The 22,938-nt window shown below is 46.4% G+C and overlaps 3 protein-coding genes and 1 pseudogene across 5 annotated transcripts; 2 read left to right on the top strand and 2 right to left on the bottom strand.

Annotated features, from left to right (window-relative positions):
- Positions 1–4,315: 4,315 nt before the first annotated feature.
- Positions 4,316–5,718, bottom strand: LOC103642950 (pentatricopeptide repeat-containing protein At3g29290-like; annotated as a pseudogene).
- Positions 5,719–8,092: 2,374 nt separating this feature from the next.
- Positions 8,093–12,171, top strand: LOC103642147 (uncharacterized). Its single transcript, XM_008665462.4, has 4 exons — positions 8,093–8,744; positions 8,868–9,101; positions 10,015–11,223; positions 11,304–12,171. The coding sequence occupies exons 1-4, from the start codon at positions 8,473–8,475 to the stop codon at positions 11,953–11,955; spliced, it is 2,367 nt and encodes a 788-aa protein (XP_008663684.1). The 5' UTR covers positions 8,093–8,472; the 3' UTR covers positions 11,956–12,171.
- Positions 12,172–12,594: 423 nt separating this feature from the next.
- LOC542746 (glutamine synthetase 1) lies at positions 12,595–17,040 on the top strand. 3 transcript variants are annotated; one of them, XM_008664108.3, is made up of 14 exons: positions 12,595–12,792; positions 12,947–13,235; positions 13,593–13,632; positions 13,806–13,909; positions 14,009–14,057; positions 14,317–14,423; positions 14,546–14,633; positions 14,772–14,900; positions 15,058–15,132; positions 15,453–15,506; positions 15,585–15,622; positions 15,964–16,123; positions 16,219–16,279; positions 16,642–17,040. In XM_008664108.3, exons 2-14 carry the CDS (start codon positions 13,009–13,011, stop codon positions 16,779–16,781), a joined length of 1,272 nt encoding a protein of 423 aa, XP_008662330.2. In that variant the 5' UTR covers positions 12,595–12,792; positions 12,947–13,008; the 3' UTR covers positions 16,782–17,040. The 3 variants fall into 3 exon arrangements, with proteins under 3 accessions (XP_008662330.2, XP_035819126.1, NP_001352144.1); XM_035963233.1 differs by having other exon boundaries at positions 12,622–12,797; positions 16,352–17,030; NM_001365215.1 differs by having other exon boundaries at positions 12,648–12,797; positions 16,642–17,037.
- A 237-nt stretch (positions 17,041–17,277) lies between these two features.
- Positions 17,278–18,087, bottom strand: LOC103642146 (uncharacterized). The gene is made up of 2 exons (NM_001152198.2): positions 17,787–18,087; positions 17,278–17,621 (listed from the first exon to the last, which is right to left on the bottom strand). The coding sequence occupies exons 1-2, from the start codon at positions 18,012–18,014 to the stop codon at positions 17,433–17,435; spliced, it is 417 nt and encodes a 138-aa protein (NP_001145670.2). The 5' UTR covers positions 18,015–18,087; the 3' UTR covers positions 17,278–17,432.
- Positions 18,088–22,938: the final 4,851 nt, after the last annotated feature.

Genomic DNA, 22,938 nt, shown 5'->3' with positions numbered 1-22,938 from the left:
CAACACACACAAATCCACAGCAAAATGCGCACACACACGGCCAAGAATCGAGCTCAAAAGACTATCTCAAAGTTCTCACTAGAACGGAGCTCGAATCACTGAGAATGACAAACGAATACGCAAAGACTGAGTGTGGATGATCAAGAATGCTCTAAGGTTGCTTGGCATGCTCCTCCATGCGCCTAGGGTCCCTTTTATAGCCCCAAGGCAGCTAGGAGCCGTTGAGAGCAATCTGGGAAGGCAATTCTTGCCTTCTGTCGAGTGGCGCACCGGACAGTCCGGTGCACACCGGACAGTCCGGTGCCCGATTTCTTTCCTTAACTGGCGCTGCCGACCGTTGGCCACCAGAGAGCCGTTGGCGCACCGGACATGTCCGATGCACACCGGACAGTCCGGTGCCCCCTTCCGACCGTTGGGCCGGCCACGTGTCGCGCGCAGATTCCGCGGCCGACCGTTGGCCCGGCCGACCGTTGGCCCGGCCGACCGTTGGCTCACCGGACAGTCCGGTGCACACCGGACAGTCCGGTGAATTTTAGCCGTACGCCGTCAGCGAATTCCCGAGAGCGGCCACTTCACGCCGAGTCAGCCTGGCGCACCGGACACTGTCCGGTGCACCACCGGACAGTCCGGTGTGCCAGACTGAGCTGAGTCTTGGCTGTACACAGCCAAGCCTTTTTCACCTCTTTTCTTTTCTTCTTCTTTCTGTTTCTAACACTTAGACAAGTATATTAGTACACAAAACCAATGTACTAAGGCTTAGAAACATACCTTTACTCTTGATTTGCACTTTGTCCATCCATGAGCATAAAATCACATTTAAGCACTTGTGTTGGCACTCAATCACCAAAATACTTAGAAATGGCCCAAGGGCACATTTCCCTTTCAAAAACTCATGCATGATTTTTGTCTTCATGAAGGTCCAGTCAATTGCTTAGTTGTTCACCCCTATGAGTTTTTATTGGCTACAGGTAAATTTAGGTCCTATATACTCACACAGGATGTTGATTTACTAAAATAAGATTTCTATTATTTTTATTGAGGACCTATTACTCCCTCATGCTTCTTATTTGTACATCACCTGTAGATCTAAGTAACATATTCCATGTTGTCCTTTTCAAAACCTTTGCAGGTTCAGTTGATAAGACTGTTAAATTTTGGGACCTTGAAACTTTTGAGTCGATCGGTTCTGCTGGACATGAGGTACCATATCTATTTATAACGACTCACAAAATTAATTGTTCATATCCCCAGTTGAAGCTATTCTATGTTCAAAATCTGAATTAATATAGCCCTTGAAGGTCATATAGTGATCTGGAAAAAGCTGTTTTTGAGAATGCTACAGTTTTAAAAAGTTGTATTTAATCAATAGAATTTGGTCACATGCTTGAATTAAATGAAATATATTCAAACTAAGGTCTACCATTATGATTTTTTTTAAAAAAAACTATTATGAAGTTTCAACCGTAGTCTGTTTGCCACTCTGCCCAAGTATGATTCATTCCAAGGATTCAAGGAACACATACATTCAGCATCAGTGTGCAGTTTTTTTGACTCTTCTGTAGACTATTGGCACTCTAAAGTCTAAAATAGATATATTGGTATGCACCTTTTGTCACTTTTCTTTAGACTGTTGCAAACCAGATAGTGGCACGTATACCTGCTGTATTTCAATTTGATGAAGAATCTAATGTTACTGTCCATTCTCTATATAGGTTTTCTTTTCCTAGGATATAATTAACCTTTCCTTGCTTAATGCAGAACAACCGAGAATACTTTGAGCTGGTACGGATTCTATCATTAATTTCTTCAAATCATCATATTTCTGGAATTTTTGTGTGGAAATGGATGACATGCTTTCTGTAAACAAAGCACATGATCTGTAATCAGATAAACCAATTGCTTATTGTTGGTAAATGTCCTCAATTAGTAGTTAATGATTGGTTTTTCAGATATTATGGAGAGGTTACATAAAGATGGTATACTATCAAGGGCAAGCAAAGATGGTTATACAGTTAACCAGGTCAGCCCCTTCATATTCTGAAGCAAATTAACAGATTTCTTTTCATTTCAGCTAGGTTCTGTTGGCAGGAAATAAAATCAGTCCTTCCTTCCTCGCTCATGTTGACGTCTTAAATTAGTAGTTAATGATTGGTTTTTTCAGATATTATGGAGAGGCTACATAAAGATGGTATACTATCAAGGGCAAGCAAAGATGGTTATACAGTTAATCAGGTCAGCGCCTTCAGAGCAAAATAACAGTAGGGTTATCTGCTACACGAATGGCTACATGTATCAATGGGATTAGTTCACTGCATAGATCGAACCAATTGCTTCAAGGGTTCCAAACATGACTGACATCGGGTGAGTTTACACATGCCGCACCACAACAGATCCTTCTTCAGCGGGATCCACCATCGATTTTGGTCGCGCGCCAGTCAATCGGTGGAGGCTATTGGAATCTAATGGCTGAGTCCTACGTTGTCCTTGTTCTTCCCCACGACGGCCACCCAGATCCTCCTCGTCTGACCTCTCCTTTCTCATTTTTAGGCCTTGCACTGTATCTGCATCAAAGAGAAGGATCCGAGGTTACTCCGTTCGGAGGAGCAAGGTAAGTCGACTGCCTCTGTATCCGTCTGTGCTATGCTCTAGGTTGGGATTAGTTCTGACCTGCAAATTTGGCCCCCTTGCTGTTAACTTCCGTCTTGTATGAGGTCAAAAGAAAGGGAATAAGGGATGCTATCAGACGACGTGAAATCGTTGCTCAGGGCTGTCTGTATGATTGTAGATTAATAGCACAAATACTAATATAAATTTCTCTACAAAATTGTAAGTTTGTTTTGATCATGATTTTCATGGATGTTCTGGTGTAAATTTAGTCTTGATCCCATGTAGCAGCAGCACAGAAAGGAAGGATCTGATGCTGTTATCTTTGTTTGCTCCGCGTAGTGCTCTCACTGCTATGCAAGTGGTTTCACTGTGTCCCCTTCGGCCTGTTGCGTCTGTCTTTCTCCTCTTCACTTCTTCAAGCCTTGTCCCTTCCTGATTTGACAATTTTGTTTTAATGATGGACTACTGCCTACTGGTGTGGTGACTACATCCGCTACGAAGGCTAGACCGCTAGAAGATAGGGAGGTGTCTGTGACACGAATTCTGTATACCATAGTGAATTGATGGTTGAGAGACTATGCACGAGGCATGCAAATTAATAAGACTCATACAAGTGTCGAACAGTGTGCTGATGTCAAAGACACAAGGGCAGCACATGATCAGGTTTTAACATGTTTGGCTTCCGAACAGGCTTTTCTCCAGATCCTCAAGGAAGAAGATCCAGTCAGATATGTGTCGATGCTCATCCCCAATGTACATAAGTTATCAATGATATTATATGTTCCCGTTGCAACGCACGGGCACACACCTAGTCTCTACTAACTATTAAGAGCAGAGTGTAGACTGCCCCCGCCGCGATTCCTCTCCCGCCCGCGGATCACGCGCACGACCGAACCCCCCACCGCGATCCCCCTCTCGCCCGCGGCGAATCCCCCGCCAACCGGCCTCCCTCCTCGTGCGCATCGCCGCCAGCAGCCGCATGCGCGCGAATCTCTCGCCACCACCACCCGCTATGCCCGCTCTCAACAACCTCCGCCTCCATCGCCCAAGAACTCCTCCTCCCGCCTCGTGGGCCGCCGCAACCCCTCCTGCCTGCAGATCCACTCCGTCGCGAACCTCCCCATGCCTCCACCGCCCCTTCCGTACCTCCTCCTCCTCCTCCTCCTCGGGACACACGGCCAAGCACCAAGCGAACCAACGCGCGCCGGCTTGAACTCGAAGCAAGCAAGCGACTGGGCTGGGCATTTTCTTCAGGTGTTTGGAAAGGCCCTAATGGCGGGGACGCGCTGGGGGCTGGGGCTGGTGACGGCGGTGTGGGTGCAGTGCATCTCCGGCAACAACTACACCTTCTCCAACTACTCGCACGCGCTGAAGACGCTCATGGGCCTCACGCAGCTGCAGCTCAACGGCCTCTCCGTCGCCAAGGACGTCAGCAAGGCGTTCGGCCTCCTCTCGGGGCTGGCGTCCGACCGCGTCCCCACCTGGATCCTCCTCGCCGTCGGCTCCCTCGAGCTGCGTTCACTGGTATGTGCTTGTTTGTTTTGATGGATACTGGTTGGAGTCCTATCTGCTGCACATGCCAACCATTATCATTCATATATGTTGTTTTATTTATGAGCAGGCACTTGGATAATTCACTGCAAACTTAGTGCACAACTATTTTAGTTTGAGCTCTTCAAATTCAATTGCATTAATACGGTGATTGTATTCATATGACCAAGAAAAACTGGGAAAAAAGAACACGTCTAGCAAGGATTTGCATCTGTATATCCATCCACAGTGTAGCCATAGAAGATTGCTAAATAATTAAGCAAAGATAAGTGTAGCATTGAAGAACCAAAGTCAAATTTAAGAAAATGGGAATTCAAGTCTTTTGTCGTTTGAACAAAAATAAAATAACTCAAATGAAAGCAGTACCTCCAATATATCCTCTACTTCAGTCCAAAGAGATCCCTAGATGCAAGCTCGTATAACAGACAAATGTGTGAATGTGTCTGGCGAACACCTCTGATTAATCATGCGCTGGTACACTTTAAGAGCAACTTTTGGATTGCTAGCAACCTCACAAGCACCTATCACATGATTGTAAGATACCACTGATAATTTCAGTCCTCTTTTTTCCATCAACCACAGCAGCTGCAAACCATGTTCCCATTGACCAAGCTTTTCACAGGACATCAAAGCAGTGGTGTAGAGATGATCATTTAAGAGTGCCGGATGCTTGCCTTTGATTCCATGGAAAAGCTTTAGGCAATCCCAGCATCGCTCGGACCTGTATAATGCCAACAACAGTGTGATCCATGTATATTGATCAGGCTTAAGGCCTGATTGTTTCAGCAGATGGTACATCCTAAAGGCGAGTTCATCTTGGCCAGCCTTCCCCAGTGAGTTGATGATTGAGTTGAACAAAATTAAACTGGGATTCATGCCAGCCCTCATCATTCTACTAAATGTTGACATGGCAAACTCCCACTTCCCTTCTTAAGTGCAGGATGCAATGATAGCCTTCATTATATCCTCGCTCGGATCAAGTCCCTTCTGGAGCATTTCCTAATATGCAGCAATTGCTAACTCTGACTACCCACATTGCACGAATATGCTGACTAACAAATCATATGTCAGTAAAGTTCCATTCAAAGAATGTTGCTCTAGCCTTCTCCATAGTCTCTCCACAAGCATCCATTCTTTCGCTCTTCCACAAACATATATCATCGTATTATAAACAATTACGTCAATGATTTTCTTTGACTCTTCCTCCTCCTCAATCTTATTGAACATTTCCAATGCAGAAACATAACCCTGATTGCTCGCAACAGCCTTGAGTATCATGGTATACGTGTGCCCTGTCGCCATTCCTTTCGCCTTCATGAACTCAAATATCCTCATTGCATTCGCCAGTGGACTTCTACGCACATAGCAAGGCAACAGGGAGTTGCAGGCATGTGCGCTCGGTTGCAGCCCAGATGCGCGCATTGAATCAAACAGCTCAGTGGCACTTCTGACCTTGTTGTTTTGGCTGAGCTATATCAACCTTCTTGGCAGCGTCTCCTCGTCCCTCTTCTCCAGGAAGTGCAGCCTCGACACCCCATGCTCAGATTTCCTGTCCGACATTTTGGGGCATGAAGCTCAAGTTCTCCTGAACATTTTGGGGCACTATAAGTAGGAATAACTAGAAGAATAGATTGATAAATAGGCAGCCGACCTCTTGTGTTGGTCCTTCCTTTCTTCTCTTTCATATTCCCTGTGTTGGGAGGGACGCTTACCAGTCTGCTGCCTCATTGTTTAGTTAACTGTGCAAGGAAACAAACCATAAAATTCATACAAAGCTTTATACAGATGTAGGAGAAACATCTGGCTATCAAACGTTTTCTGAAAAAGGGCATCCAAAGTCTAACAAGAAAAGGTACAGTTGTACACAACATAACCACTGTGACCATAGAAAAAAATATTGTAGGGAGATGGACTTTCTAAAAGGCGAGGACGGTGAGCTTTCATGGTTTAATGCTGGTGTCCCTATAATCTATACAGTCCATATCTTGCTCATTTATTTTTTCTGCTACACCTTAGTCTGCACCTCTGGAGGCCACCTTGAAAGGAATATAAATCAACAAAGGGGCTCATTTATTTTTTCTGTTGCACCTTAGTCTACACCTCTGGAGGCCACCTTAAAAGGAATATAAATTAACAAAGGGGGCTCATTTATTTTTTCTGCTGCACCTTAGTCTACACCTCTGGAGGCCACTGTTTTTGTACAGCTACTACTTCCCCTTTGTTGATTTATATTCCTTTCAAGGTGGCCAATGGGTTCAGATTTGGCGCTCCTGTCGTGTGTTAGTCTTTCGGATTGTAACCTTTCCTTATCCCTTACGGGACGTTTGGATCCCTTCATTTTAGAGGAATTGGAATTTACTCAATAAAATAACTTATTTAGTTTGGAATTTGACATTTCACTACTTTCCAAAGTTTAGATATAAGCCTATCTCAAATTCATGGGGTGGAGGATGGGAAAAGATTTTATGTATTAGTAGAATTTGTTTCTACTCTGTAACTTACATGTCACTCTTCGTCTTACTCCTCTATAGTAAAAATATAGCACATAAATATCTCTGACATCTTGCTAATAATAGTATACAAATATATTTTGAATAAAACCAAATTATCTTAATTGATATATGCCTAAATTACTATTATTAGAATGGAATTCAATTCCAATGATCCAAACGGGACGTTAGTTCAATTCACGGATAAATTTGTTTTAGGCTACTCTTTTGCTGTGTTACATTATTACAAAAAACAACTTGGTCTTGATTCATTTCTGACATGAAAGTAGGTGAATGTTGTTCTTATGCTTCCTCTAATATAACTTTTATTTTTTTTAATAATTTCTCAGCTTGTCGACAATTAGAGGTTCTTCCATTCTTGGATACACTGAAGCATTTTAGAGGTGCTCTATTCTACTATCAAAGGTTAGCATTTTAGAGGTCATGTGGGGAAATGGTAGGCAAATGGAATTTGTTAGGGTGAGTGGAGTACGTTTGTTTCATGTTCAAACATACATTTCAGTTACATAATACAAATTTGATTTGATGTTCTATTCTCTTATGTCTTTGTGTGTAGGATGCAAAGATTTTTCGAAGAAACTGTGATTGATCTATTAAATTACGAGGACAATTCATGCCGCTATGTCATCCCTGCAAATATACAACAGAGATTTATCAATATCTCTACAAAGGAATATATTAGTGTACGATTGTCGATATATTGTTTGTTTTCATGTAATTGTTGTGCACTCGTGTTTTATTAATAATTTGTTAGTCGTCGCAACACACAGACACCTAACTACCATATATATAGGTCTGCATGATATTAATGGTTGCAATATAGTGGTGACACAGGTAGATTAAAATAACAAAATTTGTATGTATAGCCAGGATCACCAATGGATTACAAAATCTTTTCTCATAACAATATAACATATTTAGAGAGCGAGTTGTTCCTCAAGCTAATTACCCTCAGTAGTGGACAACTTTACAGGGAAGCGGGCAACTCACCATCGAGCCTATTGGTGGCTAGGTTTACGGACTCTAGCCTCCTCATCTCTCCAAAGACATCAGGGTAAGAGAGGTTACCAAGGTCACTACCGAGTTTGCCAGTGAGTTGATTTTCATGTAAGCTCAACCTCCTCAGGTTGGGCAGCGTGTACAGGTTGTCGGGGTCCTGATGAAATAGTTGTCGTCGAGGGAGAGCTCTGTGAGCACCCTACACCGACATCAGAGATGCAGGATGTACATATGTGCTGGTTTTTTGTTTAACCTTCTTTATAATATTTGCAAGTTGCTTTAAAATTGAGTGCTAGATGCAACAAAATGTTTCCTATCCAAAGCTCGTATACTATATGTGTTTCATGAACTTAATTTTGTTGACGCGTGACTACTATAAAGTTCTAGAGACAACTTTTATTTTGATTAACAACATAACACATGATCATATATATATATATATATTATTGTTGCACTATTTTTTCCGTTGCAACGCATGGACATTCACCTAGTAAATAGTTAAATTTCAGAATTTCCCACACAGCGGAAGGGACTTCATGTCAATTGGGCCCATATCTGGGGCAAGTGTTGCTGCCTAGCCCAACTGATGAAATAACCGGCAAGAAGCTTCTTGGGTTCTCAGCTTCTCGCTCGTGGCAGCATCGCCATCGGCCCAGAGCCCCAGACTACTGCGCCAAGCTGAGCGCTGCGGGTGAGGGGTCGCGCGCGCCGCCGGCTACCAGGGCCGGCCGGCCGCCCCACCCTGCTATAGCTGTGGATCAGTGGATGCGCGTCCGCCCCTGTGTGTGTGTACCCGCCGAACGCCATGGATAGGAGCGGGAAGATGAGAAAGAGGAAGAAGCGCGGTGACGAAAGGGCCGCCGCCGGTGCGCCCTCGCCCTCCTCCGCCTCTTTCGACCTCCACTTTTTCCCCGTCCTCCTTGCCGCCGCCCGAACCACACGCCAATCTAGCAGCTCCTGCTCCCCGGCCGCGCTCGCTGCCCGCCTCCTGCGGCGTGTGCTCTCCCACTCGCCGCAGACGCTCTCCCCTCTCCCGGCCTCCCTCGTCGCGCTCCTCCCCCTCCTCCTCTCCTCCAGGTGTGTAGGACTTCGTACGTCACAAACTCCGCTTCCGCCCGCCCTCAATTTGCAGGAAAGCCCTGCCCTGCGCCTTGCATACATGCCCTTCTGATACGACGTGTGCTGCAATGTGGATTGCAGCTGCTCTTCTGTCGCCGCGCTAAGCTGCGAGGTGCTTGGCGCGGCAGCGCTGCGGTCCATTGAGGCTGGCGAGACGCTTGCGTCCCACAGTGGCATCGCTAGCGGCCTGGCAAGGACGCTGGGAAGTAGAAACCAGCGAGTCATTGAGGCTGCTTGTAATTCTATATTGGATCTCTCGGCGTCTTCAGTCGGTAGGGAGCGACTTGCAGGCTCACCTGTTCTGCCGAGGACATTGTAAGCATCCGCATCACGAACTCTTCGTTTGTTTTTGTACTGTACTTTAAAGCACGTTTTGCTAGCTGTTCGAAATGATTTCTTCTCTCAACTTAGACACAAAATCCAAATTTGTATGTGCTAGAACCTTGATTTTGTTTGTTCATGTACTAATTATTTTTCGTACGGCAGTTTTGACTCTGTATACTGCTACTAGACTCACTTTACCACGGTTTTTAAAGCGGTATGGCAAGACAAGGCATTCTGGACACCCAGGGATCACCGCGTGGACGTCTAGGCGTCGCCTTTAAAACAGTGCACTTGACTAATAATATTCCTTGCATTAACAAGAGTTACTTGAGCCATGTGTTAGAGGCTTAGAGCATCTCCAGATCTAAATGTAGCAGCTCAACAGATCTCGTATCCCTCTATTCTTTAGGGCATGTTCGGTTCCGCAGGGATCGGAGGGGATTGGTGGGGATTTAATCCCCTCCTATTCAACCCTCTAATCCCCCTCAATCTCTTCGCAACCGAACAAGGCCTTAGGAGATCTACTAAATCCACTGCCATCTCTCCTGAATAAAGGAGAGACTTCTCCCTCTCCTAAATCAGGATGAGGTTTGGGCATTATGCTAGAGCAAAGGTCTCCCATAACCTAATGTCGTTTTTGGAGATCTCCTATAACTGGTTGTATGGGAGAAGAAATAGGAGATCTGGTGGAGATGCTTTTATACCTTAAGCTACCGACGACGAATTATACTAAGTGCATGCCATATGATAATCATAATCCGGTAAAGGTAGCCATTTTCACCTGTAAGGCTGTAACTAGAAGCCAGGTTTCACAATCTTTTTTTTTTTTTGATAATTGATGAAAGGGACACATTATGTTTGTACTTTCTGAATGTCTTCTATAGGTGAAAATGACTTCCTGTAGGCATCTATTTTGTCAGGTGGAATCTGTTTATGGATTTGCCCATAGCCGAAGCACCGAGTGCCCAGAAAGATCTACAGAAGCAAATAAAATCATGTGTTTAATCATTGACACATTGGTTCTCTTGGTGAATTCTTGTAAGATTGGCAATTTGCAGAATGTACAGCAGGAGCTGGCAAGGAATGTTCTGTCTTTGTTGTACAAAATCTGGAAGAAAACTCAACCCTTAAGATCATCGACTGATTGCAACAAGTGGAAGAATAAACTTCAGAGTAAAGAATATGATATATCCAAATCTATTTTCAGGCTTTCAACTGGTCTTGCCTTTCCAGCCTGGCCAGAGCCTGATGTGGTCAGGAAAAGTGTTTTTGGCGAAACAGTGTCCGACTTTGAAACTTTTGTCCTAGCCTACTGGGAAAAGTTGCCCAATTTGTACAGGAGGAAACAAGCCACTAAAATGGATAGTCTTGTGTTCGTCGCACTGCATAATGCTTTTAATCTTGGGACAACACCTGATTCTATCATTGAATCATTATTACAGGGTCTTGTTTCTTGCCCCGCTATCGCTTCTGATGAGCTTGACATAAATTCATTTCTCCATGAGGTTCATGATTCACTGGGTGATTCTGTAAAGTACAGGCAAGACATTAGAGTCATGAGAACACGAGATCCAAATGACCAAACCTCAAGGGGATGTGTGACAGAGGAGCATTTTTTCGATGATGGAACGGTCTTCACGGATGAAGATGCATTCATCGAAAAATGTAAGCACGCCTTCAAGAACGGTTATTCGATCGCCTTGCGTGGCATGGAGTTTCGGTCTGAGAAGGTTGCTGCTATAGCTTCTGCACTGGCTGATCTATTTGGGCAGCCTTCTGTAGGAGCCAACATATACTTCTCGCCCGCAGGATCTCAAGGCCTGGCCCGACACTACGACGATCACTGTGTACTTGTTTGGCAGCTACTCGGTAGCAAGAAATGGACGGTTTGGCCTAATCCGAAGCCACTGTTGCCTAGACTGTATGAACCTTTCGACCCTTTAGATGGCAATTTAGATGAGAGCAGTGGGAGAGTGGAGGTCTTACATGAAGGGGACATGATGTACATCCCCAGAGGTTATGTTCATGAGGCTCGCACTGATGTCAGTGGATCAGAGGTGAACGATTGCTCACTCCATTTGACCCTTGCTATTGAGGTCGAGGCACCCTTTGAGTAAGTATTCTCTGTATCGAAGTGGAGTTCTTGCTGTGCATGTCTGGAGCTTCTGCTTGTAAACATTACCTTTGTTGCAGGTGGGAAGGTTTTGCTCATATCGCCCTTCATTGCTGGGCAGAGAAGCAGCAGCTTAGAGGTTCCCAATCTGTCGAGTTCGAGGGGAAAGCAGGAGCTTCCTTATCCGCTATTGTGCTTCATGTAGCCATCAGGTTGCTCTCCGACAGTGAGCCTGTTTTCAGGAAGGCGTGCATGGTCGCAGCAAAGGCAGCGACGTCGTCCAGTTCCTGTACATCCACAACGACTCACCTGGAGGCTCTTCGAAGCAGCCAGAGGTCAACTTTCGACGAGATACTGAGGAAGATCGATCAGAGCTGCAGCATCAAGGAAGCGCTGGAGCGCATCGTGTCGGCGGTGAGAGAGAGAGACGACGGAGCCTTCCAGTGGATGAGCTGGCTCCGGCACCTGCCGCAGCAAGGAACAGCTGCAGGCTACATCATCGACTTCTGCAATGTCTTGGGCGCCCTCGAGGCGCTCGTGGAGGCGTTCGACTCTGACCCTGGCCAGGCCCTGGATGGCCTCACGGCCTTCAAGTCAGGGTTTTGCCGGCGCGTCGCGTACGAGGACGCGTGCGAGGCCTTTGGGACTTTGCTCGAGATGTACAGAATGGCTAGGACCCAGTACATGAGGGGGATGCTGGCGTTGCACGGTGCAGGTGCACACGTGAGCTGAGGCTGAGCCGTGGAGAATTCGCCGTGACAGAGAAAGGTTTTGCTTTTCTGGTGGTGGTTGCGTGGCTAGGCTAGTCTTTTCTCCTAGCGAGGAAAACCTGACATGTATGTGCTGGACACTTGTACGGTTGTGCCATGTATCGTTCGATGGCTGCTTTTGACTGCTGGTAAGATTATCCATTGGCATCGATCTGTGACTTGTTCCGTTGTTCGACAATCAGTTTTCAATTCAGCAGCACTCTGGCTTGGCCCTTTCCAGCTCTGGACGGTTCTTGCGTCTTTCATGAGCATTTGCCAGTAAAGAAGTCGCTGGTCAGTAAAGAATTGCCAGTAGTGGTACTGGCTTGAGATCTCATCCCTGCTGAAGTCTCCACTTGTATATTGTATACAGAATTGCAGCAAAACAATTGGCCGTCTGCGTCTCCAGCACCTGCGCAGCGAAGTAGATGACGTTTCTTGGCCGCTAATGTCGCCTCCAATCATTTTTGCATTACAAAATGGTGGTCAATTAATCCTACGCAGAACAAAGGCAACGAGGAGGCCGCTGATTGCCGCGCTCGGCGTTCCAAGCGCAGGAGGTGGCTGGCCAGTGTGCCCAAGGCGCGTCATGCCTGCCGCCTTTGCCCGCCTCTGATGCTCGCAAAGGGCCAGCATTCTCTCGTCCACTCAACGACAGCGAGCCCTATCCCCTCAGCAAAAGCCAGATGCCTGTTGCCGTCGCGGCCACTGGATGCCAAGTACTTTTTATATACGCCGTCCGCGCCCACGACCCCCGAGACCCGCCTCCCCTCGTCGTCTCGTCTCGCCTCGCGTCGTCTGCGCTCGCGGCTCGTCACAGGTGAGGTGAGTGAGTCCGCCGGGAGCGAGCAAGAGCAATGCTCGGTGCCGCACTACTCTGTCTGCATTCTCTGGCCTCCCGCGTGCCGGCGTGCGTGGTTTCGGCCTTTCGGGCGCTGCTGGTTGTGGTTGACGCGCCGGTTGCTTTGCTGAAGGTCTCGGCGGGAGAGGGGCGGCGGCCGGTCCGTGTCCGTGTCCGTCGACGGTTGGTTCGGGAATGGCGCAGGCGGTGGTGCCGGCGATGCAGTGCCGGGTCGGAGTGAAGGCGGCGGCGGGGAGGGTGTGGAGCGCCGGCAGGACTAGGACCGGCCGCGGCGGCGCCTCGCCGGGGTTCAAGGTCATGGCCGTCAGCACGGGCAGCACCGGGGTGGTGCCGCGCCTCGAGCAGCTGCTCAACATGGACACCACGCCCTACACCGACAAGGTCATCGCCGAGTACATCTGGTACGTGCCTAGTACCGTAGTACGTAGCGCAGAGAATTCTTCCTTTTTTTTCCTTTTCCTCCCGCACGCACGCACACCACCTGAGGAACAGGGAGTACTAGGCCAAGACAACAAGGCCACAGAGAATTGCGACTTGGTTGCATAGTTCAGTGAGTGGGATGCCACTAAAACTTGTTTAAGTTTTTATTTAGTCTAAAAGGCCATCACTTCTGAATCTTTGTGGGTGCTGATTCGTCTCTGCTTTCAAGTTCTTGCTCCCCACTTAGATGACACTGCGTGCACCAGGTACTTTTATGAGTAAACTGAAATATATATACACACACACACTAAGATGAGGATCACAACAACATTGTGTAGGGTCGGAGGATCTGGAATCGACATCCGAAGCAAATCAAGGGTGAGGATTCCACGTCACCACCACCACCATCATCTGCGTTTAATTTTTGGACAATTGGGCAGTTCCGAGGTCTTTGGGGAACGAATCAATGAGCACAGGGCACTCTTTTCCTATCTGCATGTCGCTTTTGCTTGACGGTATTCAAAATAAATCTTAATGCCTGCTTTTTTCAGACGATTTCGAAACCCGTGGAGGATCCCTCGGAACTACCAAAATGGAACTACGATGGATCTAGCACAGGACAAGCCCCGGGAGAAGACAGTGAAGTCATTCTATAGTAAGATCTTGATTACAATATACTACTATACATGTGTGTTCTTTTTTATATGCAAGCATTTTACTGTTGCATTTCTGACGTTTCTCTTTCTGTTTCCAGCCCCCAGGCTATCTTCAAGGACCCATTCCGAGGTGGCAACAACGTTTTGGTACTTCCCATCGCAACCGAATCAGCCCTTTTGTGCCATTCCGCATAAGCTCGAATAAAAAGGCTAAAAGAATAGTTACTAGTTAGAATGTTACTGCCTTTTCAAATAGTCCTTCAGGCTTGGAATATATATTTTGATCCTTTGTAATTGTCGCATATCACTGTTGGATTGAACACCACATTGTCACCTGAATGCATTGGCAAACTTGCTGAACTGTGCATAACAGCACGCTGATTGATATAATGTTTTTGCTTTTCAGGTTATCTGTGACACCTACACGCCACAGGGGGAACCCCTTCCAACTAACAAACGCCACAGGGCTGCGCAAATTTTCAGTGACCCAAAGGTCGCTGAACAAGTGCCATGGTAATTGTAACTTAATCGCATGCACCCTAGAAACTATAGTGCAAATCTCACTATTATTTTCTCATTGCCTTCACAAAATGAGTTGAAGGTTGAAACACTTGCCTGTGTCATTTTTCTTCCAGGTTTGGCATAGAGCAAGAGTACACTTTGCTCCAGAAAGATGTAAATTGGCCTCTTGGTTGGCCTGTTGGAGGCTTCCCTGGTCCCCAGGTATTATATTGTATAGGAGAAAGAACTGGGTTTATCATGCCATAATGATCTTATTTTATGAAACACAATGTCTTGTAGTAGTTTAATGAGCACGATTTTCAAAAGAAAAGAAAAACATATTGTATCAAAATATGGCAGGGTCCATACTACTGTGCCGTAGGAGCCGACAAATCATTTGGCCGTGACATATCAGATGCTCACTACAAGGCATGCCTCTACGCTGGAATCAACATTAGTGGAACAAACGGGGAGGTCATGCCTGGTCAGGTATGCTTATGATATTTCTATACACATGTAATTTGTATTTTTTTTCGCAACCAGAGTGTTATAGCTAGCACCACCACTCCACTCTCATTTTCTCTTCTTGCAAAGGAAAATATATAATTGTTTATCTGGCAGAACTTCATAAACCGTATCTGTGCAGTGGGAGTACCAAGTTGGACCTAGTGTTGGTATTGAAGCAGGAGATCACATATGGATTTCGAGATACATTCTCGAGGTACCTCAGACAATAATTAAGGATTACCCATATCTTTTCGTTTTGTTTCTTTTCTTCTCCCTAATTATTACAGCATATTTTACAAGTCCAGCTGCTTATTATAGTAAGGCATTTATGATTGTACACAGCAACATATTATGATTGAATTAGACATTTCAGAATAATTTTCTCCTGGTTAAAAAAACATATATATTCCGTTCTATCTGTATTGTTCAAAATATCTGAATCCTGAAGCCCATGATTTCACCCTTTAGTTAATACCAATTTTTACACCTCCATAAACACTTATAAATAAATATTACCCTGCTCACCTTTATCAGAGAATCACAGAGCAAGCTGGGGTTGTCCTTACCCTTGATCCAAAACCAATTCAGGTACGTCCACCAGCAAGTTGTTTCAAATCATTAGTGTAATAAAATTAAAGGGATCTTAACATATTGTATTGGTGACAGGGTGACTGGAACGGAGCTGGCTGCCACACAAATTACAGGTTACAGTCTTTTATGCTAATAAAGCTTAATTTCCTTCTGTTTTTTTTTGTTCATGGTATTTTTGTCATCAATGGGCAAGCACCAGACTGCCTATAGCACTTACTACAGTTTAGCGTATGCTGACTGCTGAGTGTTAAAAGGAAAAAGTTTGTCCTAGTATTCTGGAAAGGGAGTAGAAGTGAAGTATCAGTGTATCATTAATAAATTGCTTTCTAGTGTGAGTGGATCTAGATGAGTGTCCATTCGCTTCAATGCTAACTTTCGTTATTTAATTAATATTTTTCCCAACACATTTGACACACTGGGACTGACACACAGTCTGAATCCCTCGTGAATGTAGCACAAAGACCATGCGCGAAGACGGCGGGTTTGAAGAGATCAAGAGAGCAATCCTGAACCTTTCTCTGCGCCATGATCTGCATATTAGTGCATACGGAGAAGGAAATGAAAGAAGACTGACTGGGAAACATGAGACTGCGAGCATCGGAACGTTCTCATGGGTATGGATGGAGCACCTTTCATTATTTTCTTTCCGCGAGTCCACTGAGTGTTGTTTGTCTGTAAGTTGTACCAATGAAACATTTCCATTTACCAGGGTGTGGCAAACCGCGGCTGCTCTATCCGTGTGGGGCGGGATACCGAGGCAAAAGGGAAAGGTACATGTTCTTGCAGTGTTCCCTAAAATTGCTTACAGTTGGAAGAACTCAGATAATCCCTCATTAGTGCAGGGCGTCAGTAATTTTCTACTTTGCATCCTGTGAGATGATTCTTGACGTAACTCTCTACTGTTAAAGCAAGTGCTGGACTGCCGCAAAATTCTAGGGAAAAAGTCGAACCTATTTTTGTGCCAGTTTCATATTTTGTAATCCATTTTTTAAGTATCCGTGGCCTGTGACCACGACAAACACTAGAATGCAGGGGACGTTTGTAGTGAAAGAAGAGCATTCTTCAACACATCCTTTCTTTCAGATATTTAAATTTTGACGTGGCCCTTTCTCACCCTTGTCTTCTCTGACAGGTTACCTGGAAGACCGTCGGCCGGCATCAAACATGGACCCGTACATTGTGACGGGGCTACTGGCCGAGACCACGATCCTCTGGCAGCCATCCCTCGAGGCGGAGGCTCTTGCCGCCAAGAAGCTGGCGCTGAAGGTGTGAAGCAGCTGAAGGATGGTTCAGGCACCAATATAAACCGGTCCGCGACAAGATTGATCTTTGTGTCCATGGCGTGGGTCTTGCGACTCTCTGCTCGGCGGTGCCACTCTGTACAAAATCACGGCTGTCTTTGATTCATCGGATATTCGGATACGTTTGTTTGTTACTTTTTGCTTGGACACCCACCATGTTTGGAACTTTTTTGGGCTCCGTTTGGGGGCTGAACGATGGTCAGTGGAAATTTTAAAAATTCGTCGTCTCACTGGTTCTTGAGTTGTGAAATTCAGGCTGGCAGATGGCACCAGCCACCGACATAGCTACCTCCCCTTTTTTTTTCTAACGGTGCCTTTCATGGCCATCTTAACGACGATTTTGACGCGCCAGCGGCTGCCATTTTGTGTGTGTGGTGTGCGTGTGGGTGGATCAGCTTGCAACTCGTACTCTTAGTACTATCAATCTATCAGCGAGAAGCAATCATGCAGGGCAGAGGCGGAGAGCAAGAGCAACAGAAGCAAGGCCTAGCTTATTTACAGAGACGGCCGGCAGCGCTGCTTGTACAATCCAACGGTACAAACTACACAGCAAGTCGACAACACAAGGACAAGGCTGGCATAGACTGACGAACACAACCAGGAAAGGAGAAAAAAAAACGTCCTACGGTCTGGGGTGCCTGTGCTTCGGCTTCGTCGTCGGCGGAGAGCCAGCATGCATGGCCACGCCGCTGTAGTCCGCGCTGTAGATCAGCCCAGCCTCGGCGTCCGCGCCCTGACCCGCTGTCCACCGCAGCTTTGCCTTCTCCTCCTCCTCCTCCTCGGGCTGCTTCACCTCCATAGCCACCGCTTCCTACAGGCCATATATGGAAGGATAATATACTGTGTCAACTTCTCTGTGTCTGCACATTGCTCAAGATGTCAGTCTAGCGGAGACTGAAGAAGTATGAACTGCTTCTCTATCTTGGTGATGGATGGATGGATGGATGCATGGTCTATGAATGAAGTATGAACTGACCTCAGGTTGCTGCGTCTGCTTGCTCTGGTGCTGGTAATAACGGTATGCTGATGATGACGACAGCTGGCCAAGTTCTCGGCCTTTGCGACCAAGAAGGACCAGCTCTGCTGGATGCTTGCCGAGGGAAGACGACGGAGGAGAAGATGAAGAGGCGGCACCTGCGCCAGCTGCAAAAGTGGCTAGAAGAAGAAGAAGGCCTGAAACAAGTGCTGCACAGGATGGCTTCATCGTGCGTGCTGTGCTGCCGTCTTGGGGCCTTGGGCTATTGCCAACGAGGAAGAGCAGAGGCTGCAGAGCGAGCTCCCTCCCTCTCCACGGCTCTCTTGGGTATCCCATATTTATAAATAAATAAATAAACAAGGGTACTAGTTACAAACTGGCCCAATTGCACGATGGTGTCTGGCTTCGGACACATTTACAAGCCGGCCCTGGCCCTTTATTATTTATGAAAAGTTGCAAAGAGGGGCTACTTGGTGAAAACGTGTGGTTACTTAAACGATATGATCAGGAATTCCGGATTAGTACCATACCATTTGCAACACCATGGCAAAACCGGGGAGGTATTTGCATAACGAGCTTGAGTTTTGTGGATCATTACGTCACATGTGAGCGTTAGGAGTGTACAATTATTAGCCCCTAGGGGCACGGGCAACGAACCCCCCAAGTTTGGCGATTTGCTGAATGCCTTTTTTGAATGTTTTTGTTTCTTTCTATAGTATCTCTTTCTATGGGCTCTCCTGAATCTGACAAACTGAAGAGAGGACCCACCATCACCCAGGCAGGCAAGGCAAGGCAAGCAGCTCCATCGGTTGAGTGAACGGATCAATGTTGTCTGTCGTCTGCACTACCGTTTACCGGCCTGATGGGATGGGCAAAGGCCTCGCCGTGACACCCACCCCACCCCATGCCTCAGGGTTCTTTCGTGCTCGCCGTGACAACCTCCAAAGGGGGGCTTGCAGAATCGTTGTAACGCTCGGCATGCACTTGGCAGCATGTGGTTTGAGGCATGTTTAGCTTGAAGGAGTATTATTGGTTCCTGATTAGATCCGTCTGGTGCGTGTGTGTGTGTGTGCCTGCCAGAACCGGGGGGCTCGAGACAAGGAGGTCAATCAAGCTCAGGGAGGTTTCTTTCATACTCAGACCTGTCCTGCTTGTCGTCTATGTTGCTAATTAACATGAGTTGTTGGTCACGGAGACGTCAAGTTTTGTTATTATATATGGGTATCAGTGTATGCATTCATGCATTGCGACCGACATGCATGCATTCATGCGTCCTGCAATAACAACACGCCACCAGCAGCGCAGATAAGCTTCGTATTCGTTCGTTGTCTCTTCTGTTTAGAAGCAAAGAAGTCTCGGACTGATCAACTGAGATGGGTTCACAACATAAACTCAGAGCGATCAACTGACCATAATGTTTGTCCTGTGCCAACTTCCAGTGCAATTATATATATACCAATCATGCACGCTAAGCTTAAATCAATTACGGAGTTTCTGTGTGTGCATGCTAGTTTTCCTAATAACCAATTATCCACGGCTTCACGAATTTGAACAATATATACCAACACAGCCTCCTCGTAGAAATACAAAACCATAAGTACACGATGCATGAGATTACTCGAACGCTAGTCGCGGAGTGCATGCATGCATGGGAAGCTAGAGAAGTCGGCCACAGCGTGCTGCTGGTGTGTGTGCAGATTCGCTTTTGTCTCATCCCGTGGAGACACACATCGATCCCTGTTGCAAGGCTGCAGCACCTTTATTTATTTCCTCTCAAATCAAGGGGAAGGAAGCGGAGGTTGGGAAGGGAAGAAGAGATCGGAGGTAGGGGAAGGAGGGCACAGAGAACCCTGTTCCTTATCATAGTTTTTTGGCTAAGGGCGAGCGCCATGTTTACGTGCGCCACTACATGCAAATCAACTTTGGAAGGTTATTAGGTTAATCATCCGACATGTTCTGATTATAAAATCCCAATGTAAAAAATTGAGCATTATTTATAATTCCTTGTGGCTAAAATATGGTATCAAGTCGGCAATTTTATAGAAACATATTTAGCCCCACACACACACAGTAGCATATTGTAGTTCCAAAAGTACATCTATGATCAGTAGCAATCTACGGACACTTTTTCTGGTAGTTTTATAATAAATAAATAAATAAATAATATCGGGAAATATTTACCAGCGAGCAGATTCGCACACGTTTGCTCAAGTCCATTTGCGCCCAACGGCCCAAGTCCCAACTCCATCCAGTCTAGCTCTCGTGCGCCGAGGCCAGTTGGGCCTAGACGCTTGGGCCATGGCACATCCAGGACTGAACTGACGCCGCCGGCATGCCGCAGCTCACAACGCGCGTGGCGTGGCCCGAACCCACTCGCCCGTCTGCTCAGGCTGTCTCCAACAACGTTCCCTAAATTTGATCCCCTAAAGAAATATTCTTTGTCCTTTACAGCACTCTCTAAAAGATTCTGTACTCTATATCTTCTTCATCTCCAGCAATATCCCTTAAATTCCATCCTCTATATCAACAGTGTACTAGATTTGACATTCTATATTATTTTTTACTACCCGTCACCGCGTGACCGTACAGACACAAAAAGGTGTACAGTGTATAGAGCACCCTCTACGGGTAGGGGACGCATGCCATCCTCTAAATTTTAGAGGACGCTTTAGAGTTCCTTGCTGGAGGGATAAAGGACCTGACCGTTCTCTATATTTAGAGTACAGAACCATTTACAGTCTCCTGCTGGAGACAGCCTCAGTTCGCGCGCGCCTCCCGCCGGCCCGCCGCTGCGTGCCGCCCGAGCCGGTGCAGGACGGCCGGTTCGGTTCTGCGCGCGTCCACCGAGGTCGTCCTCAGCGCTGGCTTGCCCCGCTCCGCGCCGGCAGCTGGCGCGCATGGTGCGTTGCGTTGTGCTGTGCCGTCGGCTTGGGCGCTCGTCACGTCACCTCAGCTCACGTCGCAGGGGCGGCATGCAGGCACTTGCAGATAAAAAAGGTTGTGGGGGGGGGGGGGGGGGGGGGGGGGGGGAGGAGCGGGAACGGCTGCTAGCAGTAGCACTAGAGAGAGTGGATGTACTGCTGCTGCTCCTGCGTCCAAGTGGGTGGGGATACAGTAGAAACGGCACGGGATGGGTACTACTGGATGGGTGGGAAGGCGAGAGCGGGCGTGGCCGCGTGGGCAAACAAGGAGTAGAGGTCTCTCTCTCTGACTCTCTCTCAGTGCGTGTTTGACCCACGCAGAGGCAGACAAGGAGATCGCCGAAAGGGGGGCATCCGTATAACGTGGCGACGACGAGCGATGCTCATGCTACCGTATCCTACAACAACAAAAAAAAGGTAGCGTAGTTGAGTTGACATCATTGATAACTATACTACTGCACGGTACAGCGCAGCGAACATACAGCAATGCAACCACACTTTGGATCATTCTCCACCACCAATTCCCTGGAAGTCGTGTGCGCCGCGCCGTATCATATCGACCAGCGACGACGCTCACATGCATGGGCCGTGGGGCTCGTGTCCAGGCCCAGCGTGCATGGAACTCTCAGCTGACCAGGCCCCGTTGCGTGTCGACGTGTTCTCCTCCGTTTCCCTCCACCCAAATTCCTCGGTTTTTTTCTCGTTCTTTCTTTTATTATGTGTTATGTTTGTATATTAATTATGGTGTTCATTTTTTCTGCATTAATAATTATTTCTTGTAGTAAATAATTAGCAGAAAATTATTAAAATGTGTATGCAGACTATACTGCGCAGACTCAAATCGCTCTAAATATTTTTGTTGTGTTGAGCTTTTGGACTCACATCGAGCGATTAAATGGTATAGTGGACACACATATGTGGCGGTCAGGTTACATTATTAATCGGCTGAATTAAGACATAGGCTAAGCATTGACTGCGCCCTGGCAACACGTCACAATATTTATGTCGTTCGAACTTGGTTGCGTCATGTGATTGCTATGTCGCACTCTTGCTTAGTCGGATCGCTCCCGTTGAGTCGGACCGCCATTGCCGAGTCGCGTATTTTTCGCATGCCCTGCAGGCACTGTCTGTCTCTCGTGATCATCGAGTCACAATTGCGCCTGTTGCGCACATTACGTGGACTTATTGTGTACCCCGATTACTGAGCCATAATTGTGCTTGTTGCGTTAATTAAGAAGGTTGGCTGTGTTGTCGTAGCCCTGATGGCCACACACGCGTTGACACCAGACACTAGAGCTTGTACTCGTGTGGATTGTGGTGGGTTGTTCAAGCCCCTGAAGTCACATTATACGCAACCTTCATAAACAGTTTTGTTTGGCTTTATATTTTATTTGATTGTGTTGTGTGGCATTATATATTTATATATCGCCAAGTGGCCATAACAACTATATCAAGCTCTATAGTGCTTGGAAATCTGGGAAATTAAATTGAAATACAATGAAAACAGATAAGTTAATTTTCTGCTCTCTCTCCTCATGCATTGAGTTTTACCTGAAGTAACCCGAAGACATATAATATAATGCATGAACGCCTTTTTGGCATAGAAGACATCACAACTTGGGATTCTGTTAGTAGGCAAAGAGACCTTACCACATGAATAAAGGCTGAAAATCTCAGTCATACATTGCTCAACCAGATGTTGGCACATTGCTATTTGTCGTTGAACGACATGAAGCGAACTCTGAGATAAAAAGGACATGTAACCCCTAGTAACACGAAGTTGCGTGCATAGATTATTCTTAGAATTCCTTTTCACTATATTGGTGTGAAAAAATCATTGTGTTCCCGTCGAACCACTTTACTTGTCCTGTTTAGGACCTCTATGCTTGTGTTGCATACATCTCTCAGAATTGTAAATACTCATGGTCGTTGAATTGACTCGGGATAGTCCTTTGACAAGTTTGGTATACACTGTAAGCTAAATGGTAAAGGTCGGTCCTAAATGGACACATACCTGGGGTTTATGTAGCCGAACTACACTGAATTCCACCATTTGGCATGCTTACCATTATCTACCTCCGATCTACCAGAAGTGAGAAGAGTAGACAAATAACTATGAAATCCCACATCACAACAGAGCTTGAAGCTAAATTAGACATTAACATGTCCTTGGTCCTCGGAGCCAGAAGAGTCATATGTCTTGACCACTAGACTACTAGTGATGATAATTT

This window comes from Zea mays, chromosome 10 (assembly GCF_902167145.1).
Source record: "Zea mays cultivar B73 chromosome 10, Zm-B73-REFERENCE-NAM-5.0, whole genome shotgun sequence".
NCBI lineage: Eukaryota > Viridiplantae > Streptophyta > Magnoliopsida > Poales > Poaceae > Zea > Zea mays.
This window is presented reverse-complemented; position numbering and strand designations above follow the sequence as displayed.

Excerpts from the sequence above, each read along its gene's own strand:
- LOC103642146 (NM_001152198.2), bottom strand. The coding sequence starts at position 18,014 with ATGAAGCCATCCTGTGCAGCACTTGTTTCAGGCCTTCTTCTTCTTCTA. Across the intron at positions 17,622-17,786 it reads AGCAGACGCAGCAACCTGAG|GAAGCGGTGGCTATGGAGGT; the intron begins GTCAGTTCATAC and ends TATGGCCTGTAG.
- LOC103642147 (XM_008665462.4), top strand. The coding sequence starts at position 8,473 with ATGGATAGGAGCGGGAAGATGAGAAAGAGGAAGAAGCGCGGTGACGAA. Across the intron at positions 9,102-10,014 it reads CCTGTTCTGCCGAGGACATT|GCATCTATTTTGTCAGGTGG; the intron begins GTAAGCATCCGC and ends GACTTCCTGTAG. Across the intron at positions 11,224-11,303 it reads GAGGTCGAGGCACCCTTTGA|GTGGGAAGGTTTTGCTCATA; the intron begins GTAAGTATTCTC and ends CCTTTGTTGCAG.
- LOC542746 (XM_008664108.3), top strand. The coding sequence starts at position 13,009 with ATGGCGCAGGCGGTGGTGCCGGCGATGCAGTGCCGGGTCGGAGTGAAG. Across the intron at positions 13,633-13,805 it reads ACATCCGAAGCAAATCAAGG|ACGATTTCGAAACCCGTGGA; the intron begins GTGAGGATTCCA and ends TGCTTTTTTCAG. Across the intron at positions 14,058-14,316 it reads GAGGTGGCAACAACGTTTTG|GTTATCTGTGACACCTACAC; the intron begins GTACTTCCCATC and ends TTTGCTTTTCAG.